At 44.1% G+C, this 12,053-nt stretch overlaps 1 protein-coding gene across 1 annotated transcript; it reads left to right on the top strand.

Annotated features, from left to right (window-relative positions):
* Positions 1 to 1,691: 1,691 nt before the first annotated feature.
* On the top strand, positions 1,692 to 12,053 carry LOC125544368 (protein VACUOLELESS1). The gene is made up of 15 exons (XM_048708030.1): positions 1,692 to 2,723; positions 2,871 to 3,161; positions 6,475 to 6,614; positions 8,272 to 8,377; positions 8,471 to 8,563; positions 8,759 to 8,848; positions 8,922 to 9,035; positions 9,459 to 9,581; positions 9,782 to 9,855; positions 9,936 to 9,990; positions 10,251 to 10,432; positions 10,571 to 10,700; positions 10,778 to 10,880; positions 11,031 to 11,128; positions 11,682 to 12,053. The coding sequence occupies exons 1-15, from the start codon at positions 1,863 to 1,865 to the stop codon at positions 11,835 to 11,837; spliced, it is 2,616 nt and encodes an 871-aa protein (XP_048563987.1). The 5' UTR covers positions 1,692 to 1,862; the 3' UTR covers positions 11,838 to 12,053.

The raw sequence follows: 12,053 nt of genomic DNA, 5'->3' as shown, positions 1-12,053 counted from the left end.
ATCACAAACGGGCAGGTACTGATATCACGTTACCAAACAATAAAACCCCATTTGCATAGAAATCAGTTCAAAATCCTAACTTTTCTAAATTTTTACTTTTCCTTGATAACAACCAATATTTCCTATGTTTTCCACCTATAGAAGGAAATCACCCCTCCATCGATATTAGCATTTTTTTAAATGAGATCTCCAGGTTATGATTTTTTTTGCGATTCTTTCCAATTGTGAACTCTCCTTCTGCTCCGGCTCCTTCTCGCATAAACACCTCCACCACAGCCAGCTGACGCCACCCCAGACCTCCTGCCTCTCCACACCTTCTCCGCCACCTCCTCCTCGTACTCCATTGACAATCCCTCCGCCATGTTTGTCCACGATGGTGTCGAGGACATGGCGCAGCAGCGTACCAGCGGTAGAGCAGCGCATAGCAGCAGGAAGCAGCACGCAGCAGGCGAGGCAAGCGGCCGGCGTGGCTGAGGGGGCGGCCGGTAGAAGATGGCCGTGACAGGAGGGGGCGCGAGGCAGTGGCGCGACTGCAGGGCGAGCGAAGGAATATGCGACAGCTGACGGGGCAAGCGCAGCTAGCGAGAGTGTGGCGCGTGGCTAGGGTGTGCGTCGCGCGGGTCACAGTGGTGCGGTGGCTGTGGCGAGCACGACGGCAGTGGCGGGCGCGATCGACGCGGTGTGGCACATGCGTGGCCATGGAGAGGGAGTGGCCCCGCGGGGGCAGAAGAAGAGCAGCAGGCTCGGGCATGGGCGCGCATAGGAGCGGGCATGTGCCACGGGGTCAATCCGAGGAGCTCGGTGGCTACCCCTGCAATGGCCATGGCGGACGGCGGTTCTCGGCCACGGCAAAATACCTAACGAGAGAAAACGAGAGGGGAAACAGGGGAAAGGCAAGAGGAGATCACGACGGTGTCAATGGCGCCCTAGGGGAAGACAGGGGAGCTCGGGGCGGCGTGGATCGAACGACAATGTTACGGTGGCCGAAGGTTGAGGAAGACGGCAGCGACGTCGATGCGGGGGTGCTGGACTTGATCTCGTTGACGCAGACGAAGTAGCGGAGGAGTTCGGAGCTCCCCGACAAGCTCCTAGCCTGCAGGGAGAGCAGTGGCTGTGTGGACGGGGTCGGTCATGGTGGCCGTGGCGTCTGACTTCGTCTAGATCGACGGGATCGAGTGAGCGAGGAGGAGAAGTGGATCTGGGAGGGGGCATCGAGAAGTGAGGCCATGAGGGGCGGGAGAGGCAAGACGTCACCCTTATCCATTCCCCTTCGATGCCGGCGAGGTGGTCGGGCGGGAGCTCGGCTCTGTAGCGACGCGGCTCGGGGAAATATAAGTTGTGGTGGAAAATATAATACACATAATCCATATTATTATGCACTAGCGCGTGTGCGTGTGAAATAGATGAATTATGATTCCGTATCCAATAAGATGGATATGTGTGTGTTAGAGAGAGGGGGGAGAGTGAGGAAGAGGAAGGGAAAGTATGTAAGAATTTGATGGTAAAAAATGTCGTCAATATCACTTGATATGTATGAGAATATTAAATATAATATTAACATAATAACTGATATTGAACTCTTAAAGTTAATGTGGCCTCGTTGCAATGCACGTGCGTTCTTCTAGCAAGTTTATTTAAGAGGTCAGTGAATCAGTTATACTAAATCCGAGAAAAAGGACGAGATCCAGGAGAGACAAACAATGCAACGAGCCGAGGGAACGAAGAGGATCAAGCAAGGCTGCCTGACCTGTCTTCAGATGTCAGCGGCCAATCCGTTCTAGACTCGGTTCCCCGGACAGTTCAACCCCCTTCCATCCCCGGCTCGTGCGCGATCCGGCCGCGCTCCGACCTCGCCGCGGGCGATGTCCTCCTCCGTCTCCGTCGCGGCGGAGTGGGACCTCCTCTCCGACCGTTTCTACCGCCGCATCACCATCTACTCCCCCCTCCCCTGGTCCTCCCCGGCCACCACCACCGCCTCCTCCTCCGGCGGCGGCAGCTCCGGGGTCGGCCGCCTCGACCTCTCGACCCACATCGTCGCCGCCGCTCCCGTCGGCGGCCCGATTGCCGCCGTCCGCGACGACTCCAAGATCGTGCAGCTCCACTCCGAGCCCTCGCGCCGTCGCCTCCTCCTCTTCTCCTCATCCGGCCACCCACTCGCCTCCTCCCCTTGGACGCCCCACCTCCCCCGCCTCCACTCGCTCGCCTTCTCCAGCTCCCTCAACCTCCTCGCCCTCCTCTCCGATGGTTCCCTCCTCCGTTTCCGCCTCCCCGATCTGAATCCCATTACTAGCTCCAGCCCCGTGCCCCTGCTGCCCCCTGCCTCAGGCGGCGTCGCCGACGCTGTTTTCTGGGGAGGCGGCGTGGCTATCCTTACCGAGGACAACCGCGTCGTGGTCACCACCGACATCGAGGTCGACGACCCGCACCCGCGGGAGCTCGCCGACCCGGGAGTTGCCGAGGACGAGCAGGTGCTGTGTATGGCCGTGGTGGAGCCACAGTTCGTCATGTCCGGGAGCCCAGAGGTTCTGCTTGCAGTTGGCGATCGGGTAGTGTCTGTTGACGAGGATGGCGTGCAGGTGCTTGGAGAGGCCCTGGAGATTGGACCCGTGCAGAAAATGGCGGTGTCACCAAACGGAAAGCTGCTTGCAGCGTTTGCACATGATGGGCGCTTGCTCGTAATCCCCACGGATTTTTCCAGGATCATATTTGAGTACGAGTGTGATGTAAGTATTGGATGTGCTGCACTGTTTGTCTGTAATCTGTATATCCAATTATGTGCTAACATTGGTGCATTCGATCATTATCTAGGCATGAATTGGCAGGAGTTATCTTTTGCACAATTATTCACTAGTATTTTTGTAATCTTGTAGTCTGCATTACCACCGGATCAAATTGCTTGGTGTGGGTTGGACAGTGTGCTCCTTTACTGGTCTGAAGTGCTTTTGATGGTTGGACCCAATGGAGATCCAGTGCAGTACAATTATGATGAACCTATAATGCTCATTCCAGAGTGTGATGGCGTAAGAATCCTCACAAATTCAAGTATGGAATTTCTACACCGAGTTCCAGATTCTACTACATTAATTTTTGGCATTGGAAGCATGTCTCCAGCAGCATTACTGTATGATGCTAGAGATCACTACGACAAACAAAGTGCCAAGGTAATGTTTAATTCCTTTTCTTATGTAGATAATGTGCGAGTGCGACTATAATGGTATAGCACGTCTGTCTTTTACAGTTTTACTACCGCCATCCACTTGTTGCTAGCTTAATGTTTACATGTTGCTACAGTCACTTGAGATGATGTGCACCTTGATTCGCACCGAGATAATTACCCAAGAGATAGAAATAGAAGAGATAATTATTTCCTCTTGCTTGGCTGTACTAAGATACTTGAATCCTTCAATGGGGTAAACTAGACTAGACTTAACATGGTTGGAGTCCAATTACAACTAGGCATCCAAGTAATCCCCAAAGGCCCAACCACTTAACTAAATCTGACCCTAGCTCTCCTAGTTCCCATAAAATACCCCTAGTGTTTTACTCTTCCTGGACTCTCCTCCTTTCCGACTTGTCGGTAGACTGGATTCATGTCACAACATGGACTTTAACAAATGCTACCATGCTAAGGTAAATACCAATAAGTCTAGTCTAGGTATAGCTAGAAATTTTGGCAGAATTCCCCTTTTCTTTTAATAAAGACATAGACAACAAGCAAATAAGAATATATCCATCCATACGGGACAACAAGCAAATAAGAGTAATCCGTCCACACGGGTATAACGTTCAACATGACTCCATATGAACCAACTCTGGAGGTAATTGACATATGACAAGTCTCGACACTATAGAATAAGCATCTAATAACTTACAGTGGGCATAATTAAGCAACTTGATTTGTATTAAGTCTGCATATATGTGATGGTAGTGTGTGTCCAAGCATGTTACCTGTGCAAAACGAACTGACCTATTCACTCTTTTATGCTGGTCCATTTACCCTTAGTTTACATAGGTAACTCCACATCGTCTCCCACTCTCCCTTACATAAACAGATGCCACCCGTAAACATCTGCTACCAGCACTTTGCATCTCACGCTGCAACGCAACAGTGCCGCTGTTCGCTCTTCTCCTCTGACCTTCTCTTCTGCGTCTTGCTGTTTGCTGGTCCCTAGATGTTGTTGCTTCTCGACTGCTGGGGCTGTTGTCTGTTGGCACTGGATACTGCTATCTGTGCGGGTGACGGGTTAGCTTTTGCTTCACCAGGAAATGGGAGAAAGAGCAATTCCAGCTGGGGATGTCCCTCATGCGGTCTCCAGGGGTGCCATCCAGCGGATGCGTTCATGCGTCTTCATGATATTCCAGAGACGGCAAGCGAGCACGGTGGTCTCGAGCTGCACTGCAAGACTTGAAGCATGGTAACAAGGAATTAAAATTTTAACCCAGGTTAGCAGAGATTGTACATGAGAAGAAGCATTGGAGACACAGGAGGCGAGATGACATGGGATGGGATCCCTTGCTGCTGTTGTGCATGCAGATTTGTGTGGTCCCACTTGCCATGTCTGACAGGTGGAAGATTGTAAAGGGCGAACGGACGACCTCCAACTCGAATCATTTTAAGTATATACAGGAAAGAAAAGATATGCACAATACTACTGAATTAGAACCATTAACTCCAAAATTACCAACAATGGGCAGCCATACAAAGATGGGGATCATGATACACTTGTGCTAAACCTGACGACAACTGAGAGATTTACCTTCAGTACCAGAAGTCAAAAACCTCCCAAACCTGTAGAGCGAACCACAAGTAAGAAATCATACCAAAAGAAACACAAGAACTAATAACACTTCATGACAAATCCCTCGAAATGTAACTTCCTGTCTCAAATAAACCTTGCCTATCCTCTGCTTTTTCGCTGTTATTTTCATATCTTCTAATCCACCTGTCCAAAAACAGCAAACAATACCAATTGGACATTTACCGAGAATTTCCTACACCTTTCATGTTGTGCCCAAAATTTAATTCTGAGTCCATCAACGATCAAAGCTTGATTAACAGAGAACGGCACCTATTAAAATTGCTGGAACACATGCATGCAAACCTGGATTCTTGGATGAACATGTGTGAGCATGCCCTGGCCAATCTAGAATTCTAGATTCTTGAAAAAACACATGCATGTATGGCTCCTGCCGCTGCATGAACTGTATGTATTTGCTGTAATTCCCGTACATGTTCTGTTATGTCATTGTGCTGCTGCCGCTGACCCTTATACGCACAAATTAGGTTGGCTGGGTTGTGTTCCAATGCTGAGTTCTGGAATATATGTCCACAAGTTGTGAAATGTTACCTATGTAACTAACATGGTGATAAGTTGTGGACTCTTTTGGGAGGAATTAGCATTGGTCTTGGAAAGAGATAGTGCCAGCATTCGAATACTCTTGGTTGCGGAGTGATGTCGTGTCGATAATGTTGCCAGGTTTGTGTCGGCATTGTTTTCCTGATTGGTCCAAGCTGAATTTGGTTAATGAAGTAGTGGGTCCTCATGCTATCCTGATTGCATAGCAGTATTAGATAAGTCCAGACCATGTCATCTTGTTATTGAAACAAGGAAGTCCAGAAGAGTATCAGGGACTCTTGCGACGGAAGGGGACACGCTCCGTCAGCAAGGAGGGTGACTATTCACCCTCACATTACCATTTGCTCTCCAACCCCAGCTCCAGACCATCTTTTTCTGGGTTCCGCCTCCCCCGCAGCCCCGCAAGTTAAACCATAGTAGGTGCATGTTCCATGTGGGGTTTACTCAGTGCACCCCTCAAATTTTGAGTTCTGCCACAAAAATGGGAACTGAAGGATATGCATTTTTTGGTCGTGGTGCCTACCTCAATACTACCTCATTCCAATGCAGATGTTGTTTTAATTAGTTGGTTTGGTTGGAATACTTGTCATTTGTTTTTTCTTTGAGGGAACACTTTCCATCAGATACTCCTAGTAATTTCTTATTGAGTTATTGGTGATGGTGCTGCTACAGTGATGCATGTTCAATTAACAGGGGAAAATCAAACCAAAACTAAGACTTCAATTCCGTCCTTGTTCGATGTGTTGGGAGCTGTAGCTACAAGTAATTTTAATATAGGGAGTCCTAAAGAACATAAGCAATTTATATTTGACCATCCTACCTGTCATTGTTCCTGTGCAATCTTACACATACATGGTAAGGTATCATATATTGGTCCCTGTTTATTTCACACTTTATTGGCATTTACTGAGAGTCAACAGAATCGTCATTTTTATTGGAGTGCACTTTATGGCATTCAACATGTGCTACTTGTGAATTATATCTGTGCTGTTTGATATCTAAATATTGTAAAAATATTGTCAACCATTTTGGAAATTGTTCTTATGTCATCTCATAAATAGGCCCCCTTTCCCTTGAAAACCAAAGATGGGACACTAACAAAGATCTATACTCGCAGGCTTATGATAACTATCAGCTAATATCATCTTCCTTGCCCGAGGCGATTGAAGCATGTATTGATGCTGCTGGATGTGAATTCGATGTTTCACGCCAACATACATTACTGAGAGCTGCTACTTATGGTCTAGCTTTCTGCAGGTTATTTTTTGTCTGTCTTTGGGATGCTGTTTTTACATATTTGTTTTTCCTTATTGCAAGCAGTGACAGTCACATAAAGGACAGACCCAGTGCTAGAAGCTCCCACACCAGGTAGGGTCTGGGGAAGGATTATACTAGCCCTGCACAGTGCAATGCAGAGAGGCCACGTCAAACCCAGGACCTCTTGGCACAAGTGGGGAGTAATTTACCACTGTGCCAGCCCTGTCCTTACTGTTGTGGAACCAGTACATATTAGTTATCACTTACTAATGCCAAGCTGAATCCATATGAACACTATATAGCCTCCATAGGTAAAACTTAATGTAAAATTAACATATACCCTCTCCATTTCATATTATAGGCCTAAAAGACGTTTCACTCTTGTCATGGAGATTAAGATGCATCAAGAGTAGTAAAGACTCCACTCACCCTCACATAAGAGCTTTGCATTAAGATTAATGTACTTCTAATATAATTCTTCCCCAGACCCCACCTGGTGTGGGAGCTTCTAGCACTGGGTCTGTCCTTTAATATGAGCATGCTAGCTGTGTGTGCAGTTCAATTGATTTCTTGGTGAAAAACCATTGTCGACCACTGCATGCATCTGCGAACTTTAATTCTATTGAGCTTTTCTTGGAGCCTTTACATCATGCGTGATGAGTGAAGAGAAGGCAATGGAGTGCAGAAAAGAGAAATAAGAGTTAATATCACATTGGTGGTTGTTGTGCGCCCTGTAAAACAAAATATCATGCTCAAATTCATACACCTAGTAAAATGAAAAGGCGAGCCTTTAATAAAGTATACCAGTATCTTGTGTTTATGTGAATAAAGTGTATGCACCTTGTAAAATGCAGTAATGCACCTCTAATATAAGCTCTTAATCCCTTAGTGTATTTTTTGGAAGATATTCCCCTGTGAGCTCAGATGTATAATTCCCTAGTTTTCATTCAGTGCCTCCATAGTATTTATGACATCATCAACTCCAGTAAATTCTTCTTTACACTGCTGTGGCACTGCTGCATACAGATGAACCATCCAACTATATGTGCATGAATGTTGGATTGCTTAGGGAGCTAATTTGACTAGCATTGTTAACACTTCCCATTCTAATTTATAAACCATGGAAAACGCCCTGGGTAGGAGAGCTTAATAGAGGCGGTGATGCTCAATGATTTTTCTTATCTACTTCCCATCGTTCTAGGCAAAGAATGCATATGTTCGCTGATTTGACGGCAGTTTCTTTTCCACTATAGTAAAACCTTCTCAGCCTGGTGGAGCTTAAGGTCTTCTATTGTTAAAAAGTTAGGCTAAGTATTTTGCTTATCGCATCACGTCCTTACATATCTGAACTTCCTGGATTTATCGACCACCTTTGATAATCCTTGCAACCAAGAGGTCGTGATAGTGTATGACATATGTTTTAACTTGGATGGTAGTATATGATGCGCTGCTGCTACTGTCACACCTCATGCATCTTGCAAGATTGGGATGTTATAGCTCGCTAGTTCTGTCATACAAAAATTAGACCATCTTATTAAATTACCACCAATGATCATTACTTTATTTGTAACACTTTTTTAGCCACTAGTATTTATTTTAGAGAATAATTTATTGCTGATATTTGAACTTGGTATTGATACCCAGTTGGCTTTGGCAGTCGATTTCCACACGGACGCTTTCAAGAAATGTGCAAAATTTTACGCGTTCTAAATGCTGTTCGTGACCCTGAGATTGGAATGCCGCTTACCGTGAAGCAGTACAAAGTTTGTATCGCTTTCAGATTCCGTATTGAACATTTCCTTTATCTTTGTTAGCTTATATATTCTATGGGTCTGTTTGCCTTTTGTGTTCCTTAGCTGCTTACTGCAACTGTGCTCATTGGACGTCTGATTAATGCTAATCAGCATCTTTTGGCACTTCGCATCTCTGAGTACCTTAACCTGAATCCGGTAAGCGCCTTTTTCTTCTCCTTCGCCTTTTTCTGTTGTGATTTTTGCTCTGATATAGATAAGTACTGTGTTGACTTACATAATATTGTTCTTAATAACTCACCAAATGCACAGTGAAAATCCCTTTTTTTTAACACAAGGTGAAAATCCCTTGGTAAGTAATACCAGTTCCATTTGCACTTGCATCTTTTATAGGAGGTTGTGATTATGCATTGGGCATGTGAGAAGATAACAGCCTCAGCTGCAATTCCAGATGTAGTTCTTCTTGAAGGTTTGCTTGACAAGGTTTGTGTTTCTTGTAGTCAGACTTGATAATTGATGATGTTAACTGTCAATACTTATGCAATCGCAATTGCAGCTCAGGTTATGCAAAAGCATATCGTATGCTGCAGTGGCAGCTCATGCAGATAACAGTGGCCGGCGAAAGTTGGCTGCCATGCTCGTTGACCATGAGTCCCAGTCCTCGAAGCAGGCAAGTTTTCTTTTGGCTTAAAGATATGTTCTTTTTTCTGGCTTGCGAGTAAGGTGGACACATATAACTTACTAAGGTACTAGCAATTAGGTCTTTCAGCACTTTTTTGGCTTTGGATATTTAGGTAACAGCTTTGATGGTTCATGTAACATGTTTTTTGTTATCTTCATATGTTTGCGCCATCCTTCTTCTCTTCCTAAATATGAGAATATACTTCCAAATTGGAGTATGCCATATAGGTGGGACAGGAGTAAGGATCTTTCGAATTATGACACATCATGCTTTTCAATGTATATGCAAGACAGTATTAGAAATAGGAGAAATTTGTAATTAACTATGTACGAACTAGCAACAAGAGAAAGAAAGAAATGAATAAACAACAGTATATGCCATCCTCTCATTTTTTAAATTTTAATTGTGTAGATTCCTTTGTTGCTAAGCATCGATGAACAAGACAAAGCATTACAGAAGTCAATTGAGAGCGGTGATACTGATCTTGTGTACCTTGTGCTTTTCCATATCTGGCAGAAGATATCTGTAGAAAAGGTAAATTAAATCTCCCTCACTTCCTAATTACGTCCAGATAAGTCACTGCTGCTGAGAATCAATATGAGCCAACTATGAGCATGCTGTAGTTATGGGTGTGCCACCTTTGATCTTCTAACTTGTTTTTGGGAACTGGGATGAAAATGGCTTCCATTCATCAAGTTCTTGTTGATGTTCGTTGACATTATTTTATTTTACAGAGTGCTCCTTTGGATTTTTTTGGTGTAATCAACGCAAGGCCTTTGGCTAGAGATTTGTTCATAGCATATGCAAGGTGATGCACTTGTCATGTTTCTGGTTCTTCTTTCAAATGTGTAGCTGTGTTGAACATTGTTCCATGTCTATTATGCACAGACACTCTAAGCATGAAGCTTTGAAGGACTTCTTTCTATCAACAGGGAGACTCCAAGTAGGTTGCATATGTGATAACCTGTTACTGTCCATTATTCTAATGTGTCATAAATACTGTTTTCCGTACTATTCAGTGAATAACTTTTTAAATAAGCACAGTGAGATATTTTTGCTTCCTGTGAACTAAGCAATCAGCTCATATATTAGTTGTTGGGAACTTGGAATACATGGCAAATTTAACATGCTAGTATCTCCTAGCATGACTTATTATTTTGCATTGCAAATCTGCTTCCCTAAACCATTGAGAGCAATCTGCAGGATGCTGGCTTCCTTTTGTTGAAGGAGTCGAGAGAATTAGAGAGGAATCCAATGGCAAGCAAGGGGTCTCCTCTCCATGGTCCACAAGTGAGGCTCGTTGAGCAGGCCCACAGGCTTTTTGCTGAGACCAAAGAACATCTTTTTGAATCCAAATCTGCTGAAGAGCATGCCAAATTGCTAAGGTATGAGATTATTTATCAGACTACCCTGCGGTTTGAGGACACTATCGCCTCATTGTTTGGACAAAGTTACAGAATTTGGTTGTTAGCATCATGCAATATCCCCAAATGAATTATTTCCTGATTCTTTATCTTATTCAGAGTGCAGCATCAACTAGAAGTTTCCACGAAGCAAGCAATATTTGTTGGTTCTAGTGTCAGTGATACAATAAAAACTTGTATTGTAATGGGAAATGAGCGAGCTGCAGTCAAAGTGAAATCAGAGTTCAAGGTATTGTGAATGTCTTGAAAGGTAGTGCTGATGAATATTGTAATTTTCGACTTTCTAATGCCCATTGTGCTGCTTAGGTTCCTGATAAAAGGTGGTACTGGTTGAAGTCGTGTGCTTTAGCAACAGTTGGTAATTGGGATGCTTTGGAAACATTCTCGAGAGAGAAGAGACCACCAGGAGGTAGGTTTACCTATCTGACTTGGATTTTCATAAGTAAAGTTGTACCAAAGAAATATCAAGTTCATGTTTCTTCCATGCAAATTATAATTTCCATCATAACAATATTATATGTTCTTAATATGTTATTATCCTCTCTTTTTTTACTTGCAGGCTATAAACCATTTGTGGAAGCATGCATTGATGCCGGTCAAAAAACTGAAGCTCTCAAATATATTCCAAAATTAACAGATCCTGGTGAAAGATCTGAGGTATGATTATGTATAGCCAAAATTTACGGGTCATCTAACAAATGAGGGAGCATATAGTAAGCTTTTTGCATAGCAGAAGCTGTTGTTGCCCTTTTCAATTACTTTTATTTTTGGTTCATCCAGCTAGCCAGATCAATGTTTTAGGTACTGGTAAGCATTAGGGAAGATACAGCTTGTTGAGGACTCTGGGGTGAATGCAATGAAACGCAAATCTTATGCGTTTTCTCGAAAATTTTGATGGAATAGATCAATTGGAACATGGGTAAAACAAATAGAAAGTTTAATAATGTATCAACCCTGGTTTACATGATTGGCCGGTAGAAGATCTCCTTGGTAGTTTGTTTTAGAGCAATGGCATGGCCATTTTAATTTGAGCATTACATCAGCATAAAATATCTGAGACGACAGTCTACTGAACCTTGAACAGTTCAGGTTTAAATATTCAAGGAAATAGAGGGAAACAATAAATTTACTGTGCATTGTCACTTCTATATATATCTTTTTTGCCTATGCAAATGCACATCTAATGATCTTGGTCATGGTTCTTCTACAGGCATATGCGCGTCTCAATATGACTGAGGAAGCTAAAAAGGCAGCATCAGAGGCTAACAATGGCGAAGAGCTATTTGGTCGCCTAAAGAGTACTCTGGCGCAGAATACTCTTATCGACACACTACGGGATCGACTATCGTTCCAAGGAACGTACTGAGATATGTGCAAGCACAGGTCACGATGCCTTCTGTTTGTGTTCACTTTTTCGTTGTGTATGAATCTCCACTGTGAATACCCCATCTGTAGAAACTGAGGATTTCCAGTGCGATGGAAAATGTGTAGAGGGAACACTGGACAAATAGGAGGTTTTGAAATGTAAATGTGCAATATCTAACATGTTGGTTTCATCGATCCTGCGAACCATGAAGTTTTA

The sequence above is a fragment of the Triticum urartu genome, chromosome 3 (assembly GCF_003073215.2).
Source record: "Triticum urartu cultivar G1812 chromosome 3, Tu2.1, whole genome shotgun sequence".
Classification (NCBI taxonomy): domain Eukaryota; kingdom Viridiplantae; phylum Streptophyta; class Magnoliopsida; order Poales; family Poaceae; genus Triticum; species Triticum urartu.
The sequence above is the reverse complement of the archived record's forward strand: the minus strand, read 5'-3'. Positions and strand labels throughout refer to the sequence as shown.